Genomic DNA, 24,546 nt, shown 5'->3' with positions numbered 1-24,546 from the left:
ATTTCATTTGATTAATTATTTTTTCATTTCATTTACATTGTATTTATATAATATTTATATCCATCCAATATCCGAACCGCTTATCCTGCTCTCAGGGCTGCGGGGATCCTGGAGCCTTTCCCAGCAGTCATTGGGCGGCAGGCGGGGAGACTCCCTGGACAGGCCGCCAGTCCATCACAGCCCCCCCCCCCCCCCACACACACACACATACACCTTCATACCTAGGGACAATGTAGTACGGCCGATTCACCTGACCTACATGTCTTTGGACTGTGGGTGGAAACCCACGCAGACACGGGGAGAACATGCAAACTCCACACAGAGGACGGCCCGGGACGACCCCCAAGGTTGGACTACCCGGGGGCTCGAACTCAGGACCTTCTATATATTATATTTATATCATATATATTTATAATATTTATAATTAAATTTAATTTTAATTATTTAATATGATTATTTAATTTGGCCCTGTGATGGACTGGCGGCCTGTCCAGGGTGTCTCGCCGCCCGCCGCCCAATGACTGCTGGGATAGGCTCCAGCATCGCTGCGACCCTGAGAGCAGGATAAATGGTTTGGATGATGGATTATTTCATTTCATTTGAGTACACAATGTCTACGGAGTATACGGTGTTTGGCGTCTTCTTTGGTTCCCATAAGGAGTTAATGTTCTTTACCTGATTGTTAGGGAACATCCACATGCTACATGAGCTAAGGCGTGACATATGGATGTATCTTGTTTGCCATTAAGGTCTCGACACTTGACCGAATGAATCAGTCAATCAAATTGTGATGCGGCTGGTGTCCGGGTAGCGTGGCGATCTATTCCGTTGCCTACCAACACGGGGATCGCCGGTTCGAATCCCCTTGTTACCTCTGGTTTCATCGGGCATCCCTACAGACACAGTTGGCCTTGTCTGCGGATGGGGAGCCGGATGTGGGTATGTGTCCAGGTTGCTGCACTAGCGCCACCTGTGGTCGGTCGAGGCGCCCGTTCTTGGGGGAGGGGGAACTGGGGGGGAATAGCGTGATTCTCCCACGCACTACATCCCCCTGGTGAAACTCCTCACTGTCAGGTGAAAAGAAGCGGCTGGCAACTCCACATGTATCAGAGGAGACGTAGTCTGCAGCCCTCCCCGGATTGGCGGAGGGGGTGGAGCAGCGATTGTGACGGGGGGTAATGGGCCAGGTGCACAAAAGGAGGGGGGAAAAAAATAAAATGCTGCAGCGCCACATTGTGTAGACATAGCGGTAGATCTCATGGTCAAGACTTTACCTGTTGAGAATACACATGTGAGAGTATCTGTGGAAAACAGGTTTAGTGATTAGTATGAGTTAACACTGTTGATATGGATTTTGGATTTTAAGACTAGTTTTAATCTTAAAAATTTGTTAACTTGTACGTGTTCGTATTGAACGTGAACTGCAGGTGAAAACTGAAGGGGCTCACAGAACAGAGTTATTCATCTTGATAGTTGGCGGCGAACTCTGGTTGTCAAAATGAAGGGGGTCTGCCTCTGTTGCGGTTCATTTTCTCACATTTACGTAATATCTGTGATCTGATTTCAAAGGAGGCTTTCGTATTGTGTTTGATTCCCACTCAGTGAGATGCAAGAAGGATGAAACCTCAATTTAATATCGGCAGAAGAAGGAAATAAAACTCTGTAACATAATCCTCTGCCCTTAAAACCTCGAATTCACCTCCGCTGCCTCCTGTAATGTCTTTAGTGAGACCTCTTCATAATCTGCTGAGTTAATTTTCATTTCAGAGGAGAGATAATGAATGCTGTGTGAGCTCAGTGACAGAGAGAGAGTCACATTTCATCTGTCAGAGAAGCTTTTTCTGTTTCTGATGATCATTTTCTTCTCTGTCTCTTCTGTCAGTCAGCACAGCCCCCCAGCTCAAACCGGTGAGTACAGCAGATGTGAGTATGAAATGAAGAGCACACACACACACACACACACACACACACACACATACACAAGAAGTAGCGCTGCTCTGACGGTACTGGCACGCACCCCCTGAACAAACGCTCCTATCTCACGATGAATGATACATTTTGGGTCTGATGTTTTCCTGTTTGTGAGTGGCTCGACAAGTTTTCCTACGTTGTACGTGTTTTTAGTGTACGAGTGCGATATTGTGCAAGCGGCGGCGAGTTAGAAATCCTTGTGGCAAGAGTGCAGTTCTGTCCTCCGCACTTTAAATTCCCATGGGAGACCTCCTGGATGAAGTCCCTTTGGAAGAGACTGTGCATTTCACCCCAACTGTGGTAATATGCTGCCTCCTATTGGTTTGGAGTATGAACACGACAGGTGGCCAATTCTTACACATAGCCCCCTTTGATAAAAATGTGGACTCGAGACTAGAACCCTAGCCAGCGACGTGACCGGCAGATGCAGCTTTGGCATCATTTCAGAGACACACAGAAGACTGTTGAGTATTATGTCTGCTAATGGAGTGTAATCCCTACTATATATACACACACATACACACACCAATCAGCCAAAGCATTAAAACCACTGACAGGTCAGCGAATAACATTGATTATCTCGTTACAATGATACCTGTCAGGGGTGGGCTATATTAGGCAGCAAGGGAACATATGACACATGGAGAGACAATTCATTTGTGTTGAAGAACAGGAGGAAGGTAGACTAGTGAGAGGATAAAAGAAGAAGAGACTGATTGAAAATTAACATTTTTGGAGGAAAGCATTACATTTCCAAGGGCACATGGCGGTCAGAAACAGGTGAAGATTATTCTGTGGTCTACCAAAACGGGGATCACTGGTTCGAATTCCCGTGTTCCCTCTGGCTTAGAGAGGCGTCCCTACAGACACAAATGGCCGTGTCTGAGGTTGGGAAGCCAGACGTGGGTATGTGTCCTGGTCGCACCACTAGCGCCTCCTCTGGTCGGTCAGGGCGCCTGTTCAGGGGGGAGGGGGAACTGAGGGGAATAGCGTGATCCTCCCACACGCTACGTCCCCCTGGTGAAACTCCTCACTGTCAGGTGAAATGAAGCGGCTGGTGACTCCACATGTATCAGAGGAGGCAGGTGGGCTGATGAGTGTGTGTGTGTGTGTGTGTGTGTGTGTGTGTGTGTGTGTATCTTGTGTTTTTTTCACTTTAAGTAAAAATGTAACCATGCAGCTAATGAGTAGATGCACATAATCACGATACAACACACTACGCAGCGCTTGCTTTCAAGTAAGATACAACTGGTTCATACCTCACATACTACCTCTCACATCCTGCCCTGCTCTGCTTCTCTCTGTGTGTCTTTCTCTCTCTCCCCCTCTTTCTCTCCCGCAGGTGGGGAAGATCTCCAAGAACAAGAAGAAAAAGCTGAAGAAGAAACAGAAGCGGCAGGCGGAGCTGCTGGAGAGGAGGATGCTGGAGATCGAGGCTCTGGAGAGGGAGGCCGAGAAGAGGGAGGAGAGGGTCAAAACAGGAGAGGGAGAGGAGGAGGAAGATGAAGATGAAGGGGAAGAGGAGGAGAGACAGGAAGGAGAGACCAGGCAGGTACACGCCCACACCAACCCGGCACCGCCTCCTCTGGGCCCCGCCATGGCCCTGGGGGAGAGCGATGAGGAAGAGGAAGATGAGGAAGATGCAGAGGAGGAAGAGGAAGACGAGGATGGAGGCGAGACAGAAAGGCCCACTAGGTTAACAAATCACACATGTAAGTCCACGCTACTCTGCTTCTGCTACCCTTTAATGCGATGGATAATCAGTATTACCACATCATTGGTCACTAGAGGGCCTTCCTCTGCCTTTCTTACTTTGCACCGCAACTCCTACGCCATCGTGTTGAAACGATACCAGCAAGAAACATCTTGGGTTGGAGAGAGACGCCAACTCTAGTCAAAAACATTGACATGCTGAGTTTTTGTCACTGGTGGCGCTCTAACACCGCACCACGAGGAAAACCACTGACGGTGCAAAAGCTTACTCTTGGAAAGCGTTGAGAGCGACAGTCTCATTGGTCAGTCACACTGATGCTTTGTGAGACTGCGTCAGTCATCACTGTAATTCAGGGCGATTTCAAAAGTGGTCCGTCCAGAAAGTGAGCATGGGGGAGTAGTTACAGTCACAGCATTGTAAGATGGCAACAGAGGCCATCTACGTGAAGCGGGAACAACCATCCCTGAACCGAGGAGGGCTAAGAGTACATCTGTCACCATCTTGCAACGCTGTGATTGCAGCTATTCCCCAATCTTCTGTGAATAGTACATGTGACCGTTGTAACTTTAATTAATGGTCAGGGCAGCTTGCATGTGAGTCAGACGTTAGATCTCTGGTTTCGGTCATCATGCAGCTGTGCTGTTGATAAGGGTGGGGTTACCTGCAGTCAGCTGATTGACGAAGTCACTTGGAAGCGTGATGAAACATTTCTCCCACTGAACTTGGTGTCCAGATGAACTGATTCAACTTTTGGGGATTTCTACACCAGGGTCGCATCCAGCCCTGGCAAGACGTAGCAAAACCTTTATTTAAACAGAAACAATGCTGCCTTGAACACCCTGTTGTGTAACACAGGCGTTGCAAATATGGCACCTGAGGTGGCCGTTCTTTGCGTTCTTTTCAAAGAATTTTTGGAGCCTGATGAAATCGGTGTAAATACGTGTTTAATAATATAAAATACTTATGACAAACTTGTCTGTTTGGATCCCAACCCTTTGGAATAGCTTACCTGAGGAACTTGGACTAGAAAAATCACTGCCTTCTTTTAAAGCGTCTCTTATGGTCAAGGCTCAACGTTTTCGGTTTTTACCGATTTTCACCAAAAAATACCCAGATTTTCTTAAAAGGAGCAGATCGGTTTAAACTGATTTTCACCCGAATTTTATGTTTCCACGGATCCAACAGTTGTCCCTGTTCGTGTGAGGTTATGTAACTGTGTCCTGTTGTGGCGAAATTCAGCATGCTGGAATGGCTTTGAAAAATAAAAACCGAAAAACGCTGAGCCTTGCTTAAGGCTTACTTTTCCCCTACAGCTTTTTCTTAATTATTTTATGTGTTACTTTTATCCATCATTTCACCCCTACTTTTAACTGTTTTATTTGTTATATTGTTAAACTGGGAGGCACGGTGGCACAGTGGTTAGCGCGGTCGCCTCACAGCAAGAAGGGCCTGGGTTCGAGCCCCGGGGTAGTCCAACCTTGGGGGTCGTCCCTGGTCGTCCTCTGTGTGGAGTTTGCATGTTCTCCCCGTGTCTGTGTGGGTTTCCTCCGGGTGCTCCGGTTTCCTCCCACAGTCCAAAGACATGTAGGTCAGGTGAATCGGCCATACTAAATTGTCCCTAGAAGTGAATGTGTTGGCCCTGTGATGGCCTGGCAGCCTGTCCAGGGTGTCTCTCCGCCTGCCGCCCAATGACTGCTGGGATAGGCTCCAGCATCCCTGCAGCCCTGAGAGCAGGATAAGCGGTTTGGATAATGGATGGATGGATGGATGGATGGATGGAGGGAGGGATGTCTTCTAATGTCTTAAATTGTTGCACACATAAAGCTGCAGCGGACGAGTTTGTAAAGGACTTTCGATCCATTGTGCGCACTGCCTTTTTAATACAGCAGGGTTTGTGTACACATTGCTGCTGATTGGGGAACATCTCCGACACACCTACCAAACGAGAGAAACCGTACCCCAAAGCCCGTTGCACACTGTTTCACTCTGCTTCGAGAAAACATGTCATTCAACCTGGAAGCCGTAGCAAAACTGCACGCCGTTGTCAGATTGGTGGTGCCGCTGGATTACTGAGCATCCGCTTGTTGTGTCCGACAAGCGGATGAGACAACAAACGGGTAGAAGACTTTTACCAGCAGACAGTACAACACCAAGTAAATCTCAGGTTCAACCAGGTTTTATCACCCCCAGGTGTCAATAGACCAAACAAAACAACAATATTCAGGATTGGGAATCTAGGAGAAGAATGTTCCCATGTTTCCTGGCCGCATATTGTTGGTGCCGCGTGATGGAGCTGCAACGTGGCCGCCCACTTCTGCAGCAGGCCAGGCCCCGGGAGTAAATGTCCCGTTCACTTACTCCACTGACGTGTCAGAAAACCCCCTCTGAAAGAGTTCTGAGGCTCGAGCCAACCAGCTGCAAGCTGTCATGTCCTCATAACAACTTGTTCCGAGCAAAAAATGTTTGAAGACGAGAAAGAAGAATAAAGACTGTGGACTTAATGTCTTTTAAAGGGGAAATTCACCGATTTTCAACCTTCTTCTGTCCGTCTCTCTGTGACAGGGGCAGCACGTGAAAAACGCCTGCAGTTGTTCCCCGATCCTTTCTGCATCTCTGGAGGCAGCGAAACAAGTTTTTGTTTTTTTCCAGTGGCCAAGTGATGGATCACGACATCAGTTGGCAGCTAAGAAAAATAAACTCAGCCCAGCAGGTTTTCTAATACTCTAGTGTACTCTAAAACACACAACACGTCCTCGTTCTCTTGTCTACGCTACGCTTCCATCGGCGGGAAGGACGTCCCACAACACCGGCACAGAGGGCTTTATGGATGATCAGAATCAGAAACAGTTTATTTGTCCTTTCATTTCATGCACTTGTGCACATGAAATGAAACGAAACATGGTTTTCCCCCAGCCCACAGCGGTGCAACACAAAGACTAAAACACACATCCAAAAGCTACGAGAACACATATATCGAAACTAAACAGAATTCACTGTCCAGGAGAGCGAACGCCAGCCAGGATGGCTGTCGGAACTGCCGGTCTGCATGGGCTAGCAGTTAGCTTAGCCTGCCCCGCTTCCACGTCCTGTCAGACCGCCCTCTGTGTTTTCCTCTCTGGGCGCAGCTCCGGTCAGGGCCCTGGTCCCTGGGCCCACAGGACGCGGCAGACCAAGCTCTCCCAGCCGATCCAGCGCCAGCTCTCCCGGCCATCAAAAGAAGACAAACTGAGACGTGGACAAAGACACCGCATGGACGGTGCTGGGTGAGGCCGCTGCAGACGTGAATTTGTGCCGCCGTTTTCCCACACCGGAAACGGAACGATGATGATACAGAGGCGTACGTGCAATGCATTCTGGTACATTTAGGCACTGTGGGAAAGACTGTGTCAATATAGAACATAGTGAGGACCTTATTACCTCAATACACTACATTACCCATCAGTACTGAGTGCACACACACAAAACTATTGGCGATATTTCCCTTTAAGACAGATTGAGGGCGTCTGGGTGGCGTGGTGGTCTATTCCGATGCCTACCAACACAGGGATCGCCGGTTCGAGTCCCCGGGTTACCTCCGGCTTGGTCGGGCATCTCTACAGACACAATTGGCCGTGTCTGCGGGTGTGAAGCCGGATGTGGGTGTGTGTCCTGGTTACTGCACTAGCGCCTCCTCTAGGTAGGTCGGGGCGCCTGTTCGGGGGGGGAGGGGGAACTGGGGGGAATAGCGTGATCCTCCCACACGCTACGTCCCCCTGGTGAAACTCCTCACTGTCGGGTGAAAAGAAGCGGCTGGCGACTCCACATGTATGGGAGGAGGCATGTGGTAGTCTGCAGCCCTCCCCGGATCAGCAGAGGGGGTGGAGCAGCGACTGGGACGGGCTGGGAAGAGTGGGGTAATTGGCCGGATACAGTTGGGGAGAAAATCAAAAACAAAATAGACAGAATGAGCTCCATAGCCCATAAAACGTTATGATTGACATCGTGAAGTCCCCTTTCACCGCACTTTGAACTGGATTCAGTCAGTTTTTGCAGTTGTACAAGGCTTTCTGGATTAAACGGTGGTGTTTTGTGTGATTCATCTTTCCCTCGTCCCGACAAAAACACACAACGTCTGATGGAGAAAACATGGGGGAGCAGGTAGTGCTCACTGTAGACAAAATTACCTTACTACGTGCTCGTTTCCAGCCGCACAACTCCCGAGCTGTTCCCATCTCCACGGTAACGGCTATTACTCTGACTGGTGGAACTTGCTTAAGGATTGCGGGTAGTGTCGTTGGAATCAGATCGACTTGTGGCTTCTGCAGGAGCACATACCACGGTTTTGACAGTCCAGCAAGTCTGCCCTGGATGAACGTGATGGCTGGTGGTCACACGGTGACGATGAAGGGACGCTCACGGTCGAAACCCGATGTTTCAGCTCCGTTCAAGTGAAACTCAGAGTGGCGATGATGTGCAGAGTATATATATATATGTGTAGGTTAGACTGGACCGTTGGCTGCAAGTGGGCTGTCAACAACTAGCGAGGTGGTGGTTTCTCAGGCTCTGTGACAGGCCGGCAGTGTGTGTTTGTGTGTGTGTGTGTGTGAGAGAATGAGAGGTGTGTATGAATGGGAGGTGGATTGGCTCGTCTTTCCTCCCACACATGTCCCACTGAGAAGAAGGGGGAGCAGGCTGATTCATAAACAACCACCGTCTCTCCCACTCTCTCTCTCCCACTCTCTCTCTCACGTTATTTTTTCCTGTCTTCGTCACATATCCTCTCTCTCTCCCTCCCTCCCCCTCTCACATTCTCTCTCTCCTATCCCCTCTCCCCCTGTCTTTTTTGTAACATTCTCTCCTTGACCGTCTCCTCTTTCTTTCATCTTCTACTCCTCTTTCTCTAATCTTAATCCTCCTCACTGTCCCTCATGCTCTCCTCCACCCCGCCTACCCTTTCTGCGGGCCTCCTTTCTTCCTATACTCCTTCTGTCTTAACCACTTAACTCGTTTCTCCTAACCAGTTCTGCTCTCCCCTCTCCTTCTCTGACAGGCGCGGCGCCTCCTCAGGAGCAGAGCGATGCACCGCACACAGCAGAAGAAGACCCCGAAGATGAAGAGGAGGAGGAGGAGGAGGAGGACGATGACGAGCTGACGCCCACTGCTGACAAAGACCCGGTCATCCTTCCCGATACCTCGGAGGATGGCAACAGAGAGGCAGTGCAAGAGGAGGCGCAGGAAGACTGTGGAGAGGAGAGGCAGGAGGAAAGAGGGGAAAGTGAGGCGCAGGAGGAAAACGAGGAGGATGAGGAGAAGCAAGAGGAGGAAGAGAAAGAAGCCGAGGGAGAGGAGAACGAGGCAGAGGAGACGAAGAGCGAGCAGAGCAGAGCGGAGGACGAAGACGAGACGCTGGGGGAGGTAGAAGAGTCAAAGGAGGAGGAAGATGAAGAGGACGACGACGACGACGACGATGAGGATGACGACACAACTGCCGACCCCCTCACGGAAACCTTGTTGCCCATCAAACTCCACAACAACAACAACAACACGGCCAAAACCAACGGCCATATCCTGCTGGGCCCCGACGGACTCCGGGCCAAATCCGGCACGCCGTCGCCCACGCCGGTGCCGGTGCCGGTGCCGCTGCTCTGCCCATTGGTGGAGTCTGAGCTCAGCTACACGGACCGCGACAACTCCATCAGCTCCGGTTATGAGATGTACAACGGCGAGCTGGCTGAGCCGGGCTTAATCAACGGTTCCAGTGAGCGACACCGGGGAACGGAGCCCCGCTTCCCCGACCTGCCCCTGGACCCTGAGCCCGGGGACCCCGTGTTGGTCAGAACAGCAGACGTCGGGGCGGGCCCGTCGCTTAACAGCCCCGCGGCTGACCGCAGCCGCACGGTGTCCTCCTCCAGCACGGGAGACACACCGAAGGGTGAGGCGACCTGTCATCACACACACACACACACACACACACACACATATATATATATATATATATATATAGAGTCGTTGATCGATCGATGAACTAACTCAACAAGTTCTAAGCACCGACGATGCACTGACACACAATGTGATCACTGTCACTTACATCGGCGTGAATCTCTTTTACCCCGGTGGGTTTTATGGATCATCCACCCATCCATTAGCCAAACCGCTTATCCTGCTGTCAGGGTGGCGGCGATGCTGGAGCCTATCCCAGCAGTCATTGGCTAGCAGGCGGGGAGACACCCTGGACAGGCCACCAGGCCATCACAGGGTTTTATGGATCATCCAAATCCCAAAGCTTTGCTGAGCAATGGCTGTGAAGTGGCTTCGTTATAACCCGTGGGCACACCACGTGTCGTTACTGATGTTAAAAAAAACGCGCCCTCCAGGCCGCTCTGGTGGCCGAGCGGAATAAACCGCCGTTCTCGCAGTCCGCTCGTCACGTGGCTGGGAGGTTCGTATCCCAGACTCGCCGTAACCGGTCACGGCCAGAGCGTCCACGGGGTAAGGCGTTCATTAGGCCACCCTTACCCGAGGGATAGTGGGTGTAGATCGGTGTAGTGTTGGGGGACTCGTCGTTCTCCAGCGACCCCTCTGGCCCACCCGGGCGCCTGCAGCCAAGCCACTGAAAGCCTTCTCCCTACGCCTCCTTCGCGGCCTGAAGGTGGTGCAATCCATGCGAGGAGGCTTCAGCGTGTAAACTAGCGAGAGCAGCCGACACAAGTGTGAAGGAAGCTGGTGTTACGCCTATCTCCTCCCTGTGGAAACGTGAGCCAGGGGAGTTGTTCCACAAGAGTTCCGGCCGTATGCCATTGGGTTAATCGGGTGGGATAAGGGGAAAAACTAGAAATAAATTTATTTTAAAAGAAAACGCGCCCTCCGAGGCACAAACACGCTTTCCTCAGGTTGGAGTAGGAAAGTGGTCGCGGGTCTGTTTACGGCGTATCTCGAGTTGGTTCTCATGAGCGATTTCAACTGTGCTTTGGTCTGTTAAGCGGCAGTTAAACATCATTCAGACTTTTGTTGTCTTTCCACACGTGTGCGACCAGTCCGGGCCAGAGCCGCAGACCTGCTGGTCAACCCACTGGACCCCCGAAACGCTGAAACGATCCGAGTCAAGATCGCTGACCTGGGCAACGCCTGCTGGGTGGTAAGTCAGCAGGCAGGAAATGGTGTGTGTGTGTGTGTGTGTGTGTGTGTGTGTGTGTGTGTGTGTGTGTGTGTGTGTGTGTGCTCGTGGATCTGTTCTTTGTGTATTTTCATTTTTACTTCTTGTATTTAAAGCTGTGCTATGATGAGATTTTGGATTTTTGTTAACTTTGCGCCCACTTGTCGACAAAACCGGCAGTGTTTTGTGGGAGAACGACTTTGTTTCACGTCAGCATTGCTGCTTGTTGCAAAGACCCGCATGTGTCCTCTGGTCGCCGGCGCACCGCTTTTGAGGAGAAGAGCGAGAGATGCGGCGGTGTTTTAGAAAAACAGCTGTTTGTAAGACACGAGCTAACGTATTTGGGGCTATGTATCCCATCTTTGGATGCATCCCGATGGGATGTAGGCACGGAGTGCTGTCGCTTCACAGCAAGAAGGTCCTGGGTTCGAACCCCGGGGTTGTCCAACCTTGGGGGGGGGGTCATCCCGGGTCGTCCTCTGTGTGGAGTTTGCATGTTCTCCCCGTGTCTGTGGTGGGTTTTCTCCGGGCGCTCCAGAAAGACATGCATGTTAGGGTTAATACTCCTGTCTGTGCCCCTGAGCAAGGCATGGCGAGACGAACTGGAGTTGGTCCCTGGGTGCTACACAGCGGCTGCCCACTGCTCCTGGCTACACAGCTAGGATGGCTTAAATGCAGAGAGGAATTCCCCCCACAGGGATTAATAAATAAATAAACCTGTGTGCTGTAAATGGTTTGGTCAGATTTCGGGGGAAAGCCGACCCGGAGACGAGCATTGGGAGTCATTACATGTCAGTATCTAATTTTCTCACTGATGGTCTCATTCGCTGTCAGTCACAGAGGCATCAAACTTGAAACGAGACTGGTAAAAGTTCTAAATTGGTTTTATGTGGTCTTCACATGGTTATCCTGAAAATAAAAGTATGATGTTCTTCGTCGTCCTCAGCACAAGCACTTCACAGAGGACATCCAGACGAGGCAGTATCGCTCCATCGAGGTCCTGATAGGAGCTGGTTACAGCACGCCCGCCGACATCTGGAGCACTGCCTGCATGGTGAGACACACACACACACACACACACAGCTGATGGAGATGTTGGAATACACACATTCCCTAAAAACCTTATTACATGTATATGAGCTCTTTTGTCAGGGAATTACACACACACACACACACACGCACACACACACTCTCTCAGGCCTTTCATCCCGTCTGTTGTAGGCATTTGAGCTGGCCACTGGAGACTACCTGTTTGAGCCCCATTCTGGAGAAGACTACTCCCGTGATGAAGGTACTACTTTATTCTGATCTTTCTGAAGGAGACAAACCATGTTTCATTTCATCACTGCAGACTTTCAATTAGTCTTCAGGTGTTCAGCAAGTAGATTTCAAGTCAGTCGAGAGAGAGCTTGCCTGTAGTTGTAGATATCTTTAATGAATGACAGTATTTGATTTCCTGTTGTTTTGTATGCACCTTGAATGATTGATAAGTCCGTATGGCGCTTTCTCAACTGTCAGACGTTGTGTAAAGTGTTGACACAACTTAGCTCTAAAAAAGAAATCCCCCCCCCCTCTATGAGTTCAGCACCATTTAGCCACCCCTCACCCCGAGTTCCCCCCGTGTCTGTCACCTCTGAAATGTGTCCTTATTTCCTTTTCCTGTCTTTTCTCACCTCCATCCGTCACCCAAACCAAACTCACTCAGCTCCAGGGACAATAGTTTATACTGTAGATACACACGGCGAGGCTCGGTGTTAACATTTTGTTGTTGTTGTCAGCGACACCATCTTCCAAGTGTAATCCCTGTACTGCTTTATTCGCCGAAATAGTTTTGAGCAGGATACTTAACCCTACCTTCTCTAGGGGGCGCCACGCCAGCTGGCTGCTTAAAACTTAATTTGTTCCCTCAGGAGGGATGAACAATTCTCTTGAAACGGAAAATATAAGTATTATATATTGTGACTTATCATGCGAGACACATTTAAAGGAATAATTTGAGTTTTTTGGCACAAAGTGGTATGAGCTGTGGTTTGTTCGCACTGGGGTGTCATTTCCCCACTTGCTGTTTACGTTCTATGCAGGCGTGTGCAGTGCATGCTGGGTAGCACTGCATCACCTTTCCAGATGTGAAGCATCACGTCAGCGTTGCGACGTAGAGCTCAACTGCCTGCAAATACACCTTGTGCAACTTACAGTGAACAAATATATAAACTAGGTATTCTACATTTAGAATGACACCTACTGTAATTTGGCAACTATTCCTCGCTCGAAATTTAGCCAGAAATGGATTTTGGTGGATAGTTGAGGGGAAATTCGACAATATTTCCGAGCTGCTGCCACGTTTGCAATCCAGAGCCAAAAACCTCACCCAGTGAGCGGCTGCCTAATCATCCAATCAGATGGAAGAAGTATTTATGCAGGCGGTGAGCTTACATGTCAATCATTTATCGGGTTACAGCCTCATTTATTTCACCGCCCCGCCAATCAGTGGCCAGTATTGTTTGAGCGCCGCATCCCGGCGTAGTGTAACTCATAAGTAGCAATATGGAGGCTTTAACAGTTGGCCTGTTCAGCGAGTTGCATGTTCGGAGATCTGGGCTTGTAGCAGCGAGTCGGAGAATAATGAACACGGGTGAAAAGGGTCAGATAAAAAATCCTTCTGTTGGTGATATTCATGGACAGGATCTCAAGGCGCAGCCAAGGTGAGGAGTGTGTCTGTTTTGGAACCTCAGAATTGCATCTCTGCTCTTCGCAGATGATGTGGTTTTGTTGGCTTCATCAGAACGTGACCTCCGGCGCACACTGGGGCGGTTTGCAGCTGAGTGTGAAATGGCCGGGATGAGAGTCAGCACCTCCAAGTCTGAGGCCATGGTTCTCTACTGGATAATGGTGGATTGCTCCCTCCGGGTTGGGGATGAGTTGTTGCCTCAAGTGAAGGAGTTCAAGTATCTCGGGGTCTTGTTCACAAGTGAGGGAAGGATGGAGCGGGGGATTGACAGGCGGACTGGTGCAGCATCAGCAGTAATGTGGACGTTGTACCAGACCGTTGTGGTGAAGAGGGAGCTGAGCCAGAAGGCAAAGCTCTCAATTTACCAGTCAATCTTCGTTCCAACCCTCACCTATGGTCATGAGCTTTGGGTAGTGACCAAAAGGGTGAGATCGTGGACACAAGAAGCTGAAATGAGTTCCCTCCGTAGGGTGTCTTGGCTTAGCCTTAGAGATAGGGTGAGGAGCTCGGACATCCGGAGGGAGCTCGGAGTAGAGCCACTGCTCCTTCGTGTCGAAAGGAGCCAGTTGAGATGGTTCGGTTGTCTGATTAGGATGCCTCCTGGGCGCCTTCCTTTGGAGGTTATCCGGGCACATCCAACTGGGGGGAGACCCCGGGGTAGACCCAGAACTCGCTGGAGGGACTACATGTCCAGTCTGGCCTGGGAAGGCCTTGGGATCCCCCAGGAGGAGCTGGAGGGTGTTGCTGGGGAGAGGGACATCTGGAGTGCCCTACTTAGCTTGCTGCCACCGCGATCTGACCCTGGAGAAGCGGCTGATGATGAGATGCTGATGAGGATGAAAACCATCCACAACAGAATACAACTTCTGTCGTGTTTTAACGTCTTTCAAGAACCCAACCTTCAACAAACAAAATAGTTTCAGGATATAGCATCGGTATGTGAGGAGGAAGCGCATCAGTAGTACATGACAGACGTACTCTTGTCGTTGCTTAAAGTGCTTTTATCTGACGCCGTTTGCTGCCGTTCTTTCTTCTCCGACTCAGTGACCAGATCAATGTCTACGCATCAATAAACCTTTTTGTGATTAACTCATACCACCTTGTCAAAACATCCAAACTGTATCTGCAGCATGTTTGATATTCTGTTTTTAAGTGACCATAAATGGTAATATTGTGAGACAGGGCTGTATCCCATAAGTATCTGTGTGTATCTACAGTCTGTCCCCTTCACTCGCATGCTGTCCCGTTAAACCAGGAGGTGTCCACATCTGCATGTGTGATGTAGGATTCTCATTTTCCCTGCTCATTCTAATCTTTTTCCTGGTATACCCCCATCCCCACCTTAATGTCACTCACGATGATCTCACAAGATATTTATACAGTTAAGATATTTATTCAGATAGGATAAACCGGTTAGTTCCAGGCGGCACGGGGGCCCAGTGGGTTAGCACTGTCGCCTCACAGCAAGTAGGTCCTGGGTTCGAACTCCAGGCCGTCCCAGGTCCTGTCTCTATGGCAGTGGTCACCAACCCTGCTCCTGGAGAGCTACCGTCCTGCCCGTTTTCACTTTAACCTCACTTAACACCTGGTTCTACTGATTACCTACTCACCAAGACCTTGATTAATTGAATCACACGTGTTTGATTAGGGTCGAAGTGAAAACCAGCAGGGCGGTAGCTCTCCAGGAGCAGGATTGGTGACCACTGCTCTGTGGAGTTTGCATGTTCTCTCCCCGGGCCTGTGTGGGTTTCCACCGGGTGCTCCGGCTTCCTCCCACCATCAAAAAGACATGCATGTTAGGGTTAATACTCCTGCCTGTGCCCCTGAGCAAGGCGGTGGAAAGAAGAGCTGGAGTTGGTCCCCGGGTGCTGTACAATGTAGAGAACACTTGTGCAGAAAGAACACAATGACAAAATAAAGTGGCTTTCTTTTCACGCCAACATGTCCATGGCGGCTCACCTCACTACACGTCGTGTGTGCCAGAATGCCGGTTCAGTCGTGGTGAGGGCTAATTAAGGATGCCCACAAATATTTGACCTACAAATCCGATGCGGCTCGAACTTGTGAGAGTAAAATGATCTGTCAAGGTCTGTTGAGACCTGCCAACACTGATCTTTTTTTCTTTTTCTTTTTTTCTTTCAATAAATGAATCAAGAAAAATCTCTTGAGTGGCCATTCCCAGACACAGCATGCTGTTTTGCAGTGAGACTCACACCTCCGTCTCATCTCATCCCAGTTCCTGAGTCTATTTCTGAACGAGTGTCAGCCGACAGAACTCATTTCATCTCGTCCTTGATGGGGGGGCGGGGGCGGGGGGCGGGGGGTCTTCACTAACTAACACTGAGTCGTCTCCCTGACTGTCTGTGACTGTCTCTCTCTTTTTTCTCTCTTCTCCTTTTCCTCACTGTTGTCTTGCCACCTGTTTTTACCCCTTCATCACACTTACTCAACCTTCTTTTTTTCTACCCCCTGCCTGTTTATCTTCTCTTCCCCGCCATCTCTCTCGCTCTCTCTCCTTTTTTTTTCGTGTAACGCCTCTTTCTGTCCTCTTTTTTCCCTCCACCTCATTCCCTGAATCTCCACGTCCCCCCCATTTCTTTATTCCCTCTTTCCTTTGCTTCTCCTTCTTCCCCCTACCCCCCCTCTTTTGGTATCTTCTCTTGTCTTCCCTCCATCCCTCTCTCCCTCGTAGACCACATAGCCCACATCATAGAGCTGCTGGGCTGTATTCCAAGGCACTTTGCTCTCTCCGGAAAATATTCCCGGGAGTTCTTCAACCGAAGAGGTAGTGCTAGCCAGAGAGCTGCCGGGACTGAGACACACAGACACCTGGACGGACGGACGGACGGACAGGCAGAACAGAGTGTAGATGGAGTTATCTCCATCTAACTCAAGGTCAACGTCAACTTGAACTTGAGTTAGATGGAGCTGAATATTTAGGGTGTCTACTGTCGTGGGAGCTCATACACTGAATTAACTGGATGCTCGTGACGGCACATTGTGGCTTGACCAGATCCACTTGCAGAGGTGGGACCGAGTCACGGGCTTGCGAGTCGTAATTAAATCTCCAGATGCTGATGCCAATGTCTCGAGTCGAGTCCCGAGTTAAGCTGGTTGAGTCTCAAGTCAAGTCACGAGTCAACACCATCAGGTCACATCAAGGTCACCAAGTCCCTAACTTTAATTTCTGAGTCCTAAGCCAAGTCTTGGCCTGTTTTTGTTCAGATTCTGTTTCATCGTGACTTCATAAACCAACAGAATTGTGCTTTTCTGTTGCGAGAGTGAAAATATTCAAAGCGCTTTCATTTTGGGGGGTGATTTAAGTCATTTTGTCACGAGTCTCAAATGAGGTCAAGTGTCACGGCTGTTCAAGTCCACGTTAAAGTCGAGTCTGAAGTCATCAAATGTATGACTCAAGCTGAAGTCTCAGTGATTGGGATCCACGCCTCTGCCAGTTTGTCTTTTCCAAAACCAACCCAGTTAGCAAATCCATCTACGTACTCCAGATATGGAGCACAGTCTGTCAGTCAGCCGTCCGTCGGTCTGTCTGTCCGTGGTGGCGTGTGTCCTCCCATCCCTCACAGCCGGCCGGCGTGGGTGTGTCTGTGTACGTGTGTGTGTGTGTGTGTACGTGTGTGTGTGTGTGTGTGCATGCTGTAATGCTGTCCCGTGCCTGTTCTCTTGTGGTGTATCGTGTACGTGGTGGCGGGCAGACCACATCGCTCTGATCATGGAGCTCCTCGGGAAGGTCCCACGCAAAGTGGTCGCCGCTGGGAAATACAGCCGGGAGTTTTTCTCCAAGAAAGGTAAACGCCGCTGGGTTCAGCAACTGGATGCCATGCCGGGCAGGTGGGTGGGGTGGGGGGGGGGGGTGGGGGCAGGTACAGGAACAGACCTCAGTGGAGAGACTCAGAGACCCGGGGTAGCTGTAGTGTTGGAGGAATACCCCAGTGAGATCGTGAGACGTGGGTCAAAATGTGCTCTGCACATAATTCTGAGTGTTTGTTTAAACGGTGCCGGTAGTGTTGGGGGACGTCACAGTGACTCAGGTAGACACACGAAGAGAAACTAAAGCCCAACGTCACGTCCGTGTGGAGCCTGACGTGTAACGGCGAGGAGCAGGACCCTGATCTGGACATCTGGACAGCGGTAGTCCACCTAAACGTTGTTCACATTGTTCCTTGTGAATGAGAAAGTAGCTACAGCCTCCATGTTAGAATAGTGTAGTCTCCCTCCAGACGGGTTGGTGTAGCTACAGCCTCCATGTTAGAATAGTGTAGTTTCCCTCCAGACGGGTTGGTGTAGCTACAGCCTCCATGTTAGAATAGTGTAGTCTCCCTCCAGACAGGCTGGTGTAGCTACAGCCTCCATGTTAGAATAGTGTAGTTTCCCTCCAGACAGGCTGGTGTAGCTACAGCCTCCATGTTAGAATAGTGTAGTTTCCCTCCAGACAGGCTGGTGTAGCTACAGCCTCCATGTTAGAATAGTTTAGTTTCCCTCCAGACAGGCTGGTGTAGCTACAGCCTCCATGTTAGAATAGTGTAGTCTCCCTCCAGACAGGCTGGTGTAGCTACAGCCTCCATGTTAGAATAGTGTAGTTTCCCTCCAGACAGGTTGGTGTAGCTACAGCCTCCATGTTAGAATAGTGTAGTTTCCCTCCAGACGGGTTGGTGTAGCTACAGCCTCCATGTTAGAATAGTGTAGTCTCCCTCCAGGCGGGTTGGTGTAGCTACAGCCTCCATGTTAGAATAGTGTGTAGTCTCCCTCCAGATGGGTTGGTGTAGCTACAGCCTCCATGTTAGAATAGTGTGTAGTCTCCCTCCAGATGGGTTGGTGTAGCTACAGCCTCCATGTTAGAATAGTGTAGTCTCCCTCCAGACAGGTTGGTGTAGCTACAGCCTCCATGTTAGAATAGTGTAGTCTCCCTCCAGGCGGGTTGGTGTAGCTACAGCCTCCATGTTAGAATAGTGTAGTCTCCCTCCAGACAGGTTGGTGTAGCTACAGCCTCCATGTTAGAAAAGTGTAGTCTCCCTCCAGACAGGCTGGTGTAGCTACAGCCTCCATGTTAGAATAGTGTAGTCTCCCTCCAGACAGGCTGGTGTAGCTACAGCCTCCATGTTAGAATAGTGTAGTCTCCCTCCAGACAGGCTGGTGTAGCTACAGCCTCCATGATAGAATAGTGTAGTCTCCCTCCAGACAGGCTGGTGTAGCTACAGCCTCCATGTTAGAATAGTGTAGTTTCCCTCCAGACAGGCTGGTGTAGCTACAGCCTCCATGTTAGAATAGTGTAGTTTCCCTCCAGACAGGTTGGTGTAGCTACAGCCTCCATGTTAGAATAGTGTAGTTTCCCTCCAGACGGGTTGGTGTAGCTACAGCCTCCATGTTAGAATAGTGTAGTCTCCCTCCAGGCGGGTTGGTGTAGCTACAGCCTCCATGTTAGAATAGTGTGTAGTCTCCCTCCAGATGGGTTGGTGTAGCTACAGCCTCCATGTTAGAATAGTGTGTAGTCTCCCTCCAGATGGGTTGGTGTAGCTACAGCCTCCATGTTAGAATAGTGTAGTCTCCCTCCAGACAGGTTGGTGTAGCTACAGCCTCCATGTTAGAATAGTGTAGTCTCCCTCCAGGCGGGTTGGTGTAGCTACAGCCTCCATGTTAGAATAGTGTAGTCTCCCTCCAGACAGGCTGGTGTAGCTACAGCCTCCATGTTAGAAAAGTGTAGTCTCCCTCCAGACAGGCTGGTGTAGCTACAGCCTCCATGTTAGAATAGTGTAGTCTCCCTCCAGACAGGCTGGTGTAGCTACAGCCTCCATGTTAGAATAGTGTAGTCTCCCTCCAGACAGGCTGGTGTAGCTACAGCCTCCATGTTAGAATAGTGTAGTCTCCCTCCAGGCGGGTTGGTGTAGCTACAGCCTCCATGTTAGAATAGTGTAGTCTCCCTCCAGACAGGCTGGTGTAGCTACAGCCTCCATGTTAGAAAAGTGTAGTCTCCCTCCAGACAGGCTGGTGTAGCTACAGCCTCCATGTTAGAATAGTGTAGTCTCCCTCCAGACAGGCTGGTGTAGCTACAGCCTCCATGTTAGAATAGTGTAGTCTCCCTCCAGACAGGCTGGTGTAGCTACAGCCTCCATGTTAGAATAGTGTAGTCTCCCTCCAGGCGGGTTGGTGTAGCTACAGCCTCCATGTTAGAATAGTGTAGTCTCCCTCCAGGCGGGTTGGTGTAGCTACAGCCTCCATGTTAGAATAGTGTAGTCTCCCTCCAGACAGGCTGGTGTAGCTACAGCCTCTATGTTAGAATAGTGTAGTTTCCCTCCAGGCGGGTTGGTGTAGCTACAGCCTCCATGTTAGAATAGTGTAGTTTCCCTCCAGGCGGGTTGGTGTAGCTACAGCCTCCATGTTAGAATAGTGTAGTCTCCCTCCAGGCGGGTTGGTGTAGCTACAGCCTCCATGTTAGAATAGTGTAGTCTCCCTCCAGGCGGGTTGGTGTAGCTACAGCCTCCATGTTAGAATAGTGTAGTCTCCCTCCAGACAGGCTGGTGTAGCTACAGCCTCCATGTTAGAATAGTGTAGTTTCCCTCCAAACAGGCTGGTGTAGCTACAGCCTCCATGTTAGAATAGTGTAGTTTCCCTCCAGACAGGCTGGTGTAGCTACAGCCTCCATGATAGAATAGTGTAGTTTCCCTCCAAACAGGCTGGTGTAGCTACAGCCTCCATGATAGAATAGTGTAGTCTCCCTCCAGGCGGGCTGGTGTAGCTACAGCCTCCATGTTAGAATAGTGGGGTTTCCTCCAGACAGGCTGGTGTAGCTACAGCCTCCATGTTAGAATAGTGGGGTTTCCTCCAGACAGGCTGGTGTAGCTACAGCCTCCATGTTAGAATAGTGTAGTCTCCCTCCAGAAGGGTTGGTGTAGCTACAGCCTCCATGTTAGAATAGTGTAGTCTCCCTCCAGACAGGCTGGTGTAGCTACAGCCTCCATGTTAGAATAGTGTAGTCTCCCTACAGGCGGGTTGGTGTAGCTACAGCCTCCATGTTAGAATAGTGTAGTCTCCCTCCAGATGGGTTGGTGTAGCTACAGCCTCCATGTTAGAATAGTGTAGTCCCCCTCCAGATGGGTTGGTGTAGCTACAGCCTCCATCGTAGAATAGTGGGGTTTCCTCCAGACAGGATGGTGTAGCTACAGCCTCCATCTTAGAATAGTGGGGTTTCCTCCAGACGGGTTGGTGTAGCTACAGCCTCCATCTTAGAATAGTGGGGTTTTCCTCTCCGAGTCGGAGGAGTGTGAGTACGGCCTCCGTCCGTCTGCTCCTGGTAAGTATACCAATCTCTGCATGATGCGGTGCAAGACCTTTGCACCCTCTTGTGTATTCTGTCATTTTTCCTCTTCTTCTCTTCTCTCCCTCACTTCTTCTTCTTCTGCTCCCTCACTCCTCTCACGTGTTCTTCACGCCGTGTCACATGACAGATGAATATTCTGCCTGCGATGGTGTCTGAGGGCTCAGCCACCGCTCCACATCTCCACACTCTCTCTCTCTTATCTCTTCCGTCTTAATCTGGCCGGACTTCTCTCTCTCTCACTCCGAGTCTGTCGCCTCCTCCCGTCTTGTCTGTTCAGACGCCGCCGGTCCTGCCGCGGTCCGACTGAGTGTCTGTTCAGACGCCGCGGGTCCTGCCGCGGTCCGACTGAGTGTCTGTTCAGACGCCGCGGGTCCTGCCGCGGTCCGACTGAGTGGTTTTCGTTGGTGTGTTTCCTTCATCCTCACTGGTTTGCATTGAATTTGGATGTGGGGAGGAGGAGGAGGAGGAGGAGGAGGGGGGCGAACAGCAAAATTGGGGTCGCAGTAGAAAATCAGTCTCAACTTTCTAACTGTTCAGAGGATACTGTGAAAAGTTTGAATATAACGCATCATAATGAATAATAACTCAGTTGTGTGGCTCATTTCCAACATGGAATCAGCCCATGACTTTTACATTAGAAAGAAATGGACAAATTAAAATACATGCAAACAGAAAAAGGAAGATGCAGTAAAAAAAAATTTTAAAGTTTAAATTTGGGGGCGGCCCGGTGGCCGAAGGGTTACGGAGCACGCAACATAACTGCGAGGTCCCGGATTCAATTCCAGCTAGGGACCTTTGTTGCACGTCATACTATCTCCGTCTCTCCCCTTGTTTCTTGTCTTCTGCTTCACTGTCCGCTAAACAATAATGCCAAATAATACCACAAAAAAATAAAATGGTGTAGAATTGATTTGAATTAAAGTAAAAAATAAACGTCTATCAACACCTTGCCAGTCTGATTCACAGTACACAGGATGCCACATTTTGCTGCTTGCTCTTTCTCCCTGTGTGATGCTGACCAGTGTGGAGGGAGGAAGGGTTGCCATGGCAACCGTGGCTTGCTGTCTCATTATCTGTAATTTTCTCTGTCGTTCTGTCTTTCTCAGAAGTGGAAACGGTTCATAGTGACGACATCCGTCCAGGCCGATGTGAACAATATGAGCACACCGTGACTTGAAGCCAAGTCGAGAGTAGGGGTCCTAACAGAACAGAGTAGGGGCCCTAACAGAACAGTGTAGACACCCTAACACAATAGAGTAGAGGCCCTTACAGAACAGAGTAGAGGCCCTAACAGAACAGTGTAGAGACCCTAACAGAACAGTGTAGACACCCTAACACAATAGAGTAGAGGCCCTTACAGAACAGAGTAGAGGCCCTAACAGAACAGTGTAGAGACCCTAACAGAACAGTGTAGACACCCTAACACAATAGAGTAGAGGCCCTTACAGAACAGAGTAGAGGCCCTAACAGAACAGTGTAGAGACCCTAACAGAACAGTGTAGACACCCTAACACAATAGAGTAGAGGCCCTTACAGAACAGAGTAGAGGCCCTAACAGAACAGAGTAGAGGCCCTTACAGAACAGAGTAGAGGCCCTAACAGAACAGTGTAGAGGCCCTAACAGAACAGTGTAGAGACCCTAACAGAACAGAGTAGAGGCCCTTACAGAACAGAGTAGAGGCCCTAACAGAACAGTGTAGAGGCCCTAACAGAACAGTGTAGATGCCCTAACACAATAGAGTAGAGGCCCTTACAGAACAGAGTAGAGGCCCTTACAGAACAGAGTAGAGGCCCTAACAGAACAGTGTAGAGGCCCTAACAGAACAGTGTAGATGCCCTAACACATTAGAGTAGAGGCCCTAACAGAACAGAGTAGACGCCCTTACAGAACAGTGTAGAGGCCCTAACAGAACAGTGTAGATGCCCTAACACATTAGAGTAGAGGCCCTAACAGAACAGAGTAGACGCCCTTACAGAACAGTGTAGAGGCCCTAACAGAACAGTGTAGATGCCCTAACACATTAGAGTAGAGGCCCTAGCAGAACAGAGTAGAGGCCCTAACACAATAGAGTAGAGGCCCTAACAGAACAGTGTAGAGGCCCTTACAGAACAGAGTAGAGGCCCTAACAGAACAGTGTAGAGGCCCTAACAGAACAGTGTAGATGCCCTAACACATTAGAGTAGAGGCCCTAACAGAACAGAGTAGACGCCCTTACAGAACAGTGTAGAGGCCCTAACAGAACAGTGTAGATGCCCTAACACATTAGAGTAGAGGCCCTAGCAGAACAGAGTAGAGGCCCTAACACAATAGAGTAGAGGCCCTAACAGAACAGTGTAGAGACCCTAACAGAACAGAGTAGAGGCCCTTACAGAACAGAGTAGAGGCCCTAACAGAACTGTGTAGAGGCCCTAACAGAACAGTGTAGATGCCCTAACACAATAGAGTAGAGGCCCTTACAGAACAGAGTAGAGGCCCTTACAGAACAGAGTAGAGGCCCTAACAGAACAGTGTAGAGGCCCTAACAGAACAGTGTAGATGCCCTAACACATTAGAGTAGAGGCCCTAACAGAACAGAGTAGACGCCCTTACAGAACAGTGTAGAGGCCCTAACAGAACAGTGTAGATGCCCTAACACATTAGAGTAGAGGCCCTAGCAGAACAGAGTAGAGGCCCTAACACAATAGAGTAGAGGCCCTAACAGAACAGAGTAGAGGCCCTAACACAATAGAGTAGAGGCCCTTACAGAACAGAGTAGAGGCCCTAACAGAACAGTGTAGGCCCTAACAGAACAGTGTAGATGCCCTAACACAATAGAGTAGAGGCCCTAGCAGAACAGAGTAGAGGCCCTAACAGAACAGTGTAGGCCCTAACAGAACAGTGTAGATGCCCTAACACAATAGAGTAGAGGCCCCAACAGAACAGAGTAGAGCCCTAACAGAACAGTGTAGAGGCCCTTACAGAACAGTGTAGAGACCCCAACAGAATGGAGAATGGGCCCTAACAGAACCGTGTAGACACTCTAAAAGAACACTGTAGGGGCCCTAACAGAACAGAGTAGAGCCCTAACAGAACAGAGTAGAGCTCTAACAGAACAGAGTAGAGGCCCTAACACAACAGTGTAGAGACCCCAACAGAATGGAGAATGGGCCCTAACAGAACTGTGCAGACACTCTAACAGAACACTGTAGGGCCCTAACAGAACAGACTAGAGGCCCTAAAAGAACAGAGTAGAGGCCCCAACAGAACAGAGTAGAGGCCCTAACAGAACAGAGTAGAGGCCCTAAAAGAACAGAATAGAGGCCCCAACAGAACAGATTAGAGGCCCTAACAGAACAGAGTAGACGCCCTAACACAATAGAGTAAAGGCCCTTACAGAAAAGAGTAGGGGCCCTAACAGAACAGATTAGAGGCCCTAACACAACAGAGTAGAGGCCCCAACAGAACAGATTAGAGCCCTAACAGAACAGTGTAGATGCCCTAACACAATAGAGTAGAGGCCCTTACAGAAAAGAGTAGGGGCCCTAACAGAAGAAGCCCGGTCACCCTCGGTCCTCAGCCTAGACTGTGGAATGGCTAGCAGGGCCTTGGTTGAGGACCTCAGGTTGCGACTGGGCATGTTATGGTGTCCGAATATCTGAGATGTGCTTGGGTTCAAGTCCAGAGCCTT

At 49.9% G+C, this 24,546-nt stretch overlaps 1 protein-coding gene across 1 annotated transcript in view; it reads left to right on the top strand.

Annotated features, from left to right (window-relative positions):
* Window positions 1-24,546, top strand: part of LOC130113645 (SRSF protein kinase 2-like) — a 141,260-nt gene that overhangs the window by 113,943 nt on the left and 2,771 nt on the right. Inside the window, 7 exon segments of the mRNA XM_056281206.1 lie at window positions 1,883-1,908; window positions 3,314-3,683; window positions 8,715-9,596; window positions 10,699-10,799; window positions 11,764-11,871; window positions 12,039-12,108; window positions 17,259-17,351. Of these exon segments, the coding sequence (XP_056137181.1) occupies window positions 1,883-1,908; window positions 3,314-3,683; window positions 8,715-9,596; window positions 10,699-10,799; window positions 11,764-11,871; window positions 12,039-12,108; window positions 17,259-17,351 (1,650 nt within the window).

This window comes from Lampris incognitus, chromosome 6 (genome assembly GCF_029633865.1).
Source record: "Lampris incognitus isolate fLamInc1 chromosome 6, fLamInc1.hap2, whole genome shotgun sequence".
Lineage (NCBI taxonomy): Eukaryota > Metazoa > Chordata > Actinopteri > Lampriformes > Lampridae > Lampris > Lampris incognitus.
The sequence above is the reverse complement of the archived record's forward strand: the minus strand, read 5'-3'. Positions and strand labels throughout refer to the sequence as shown.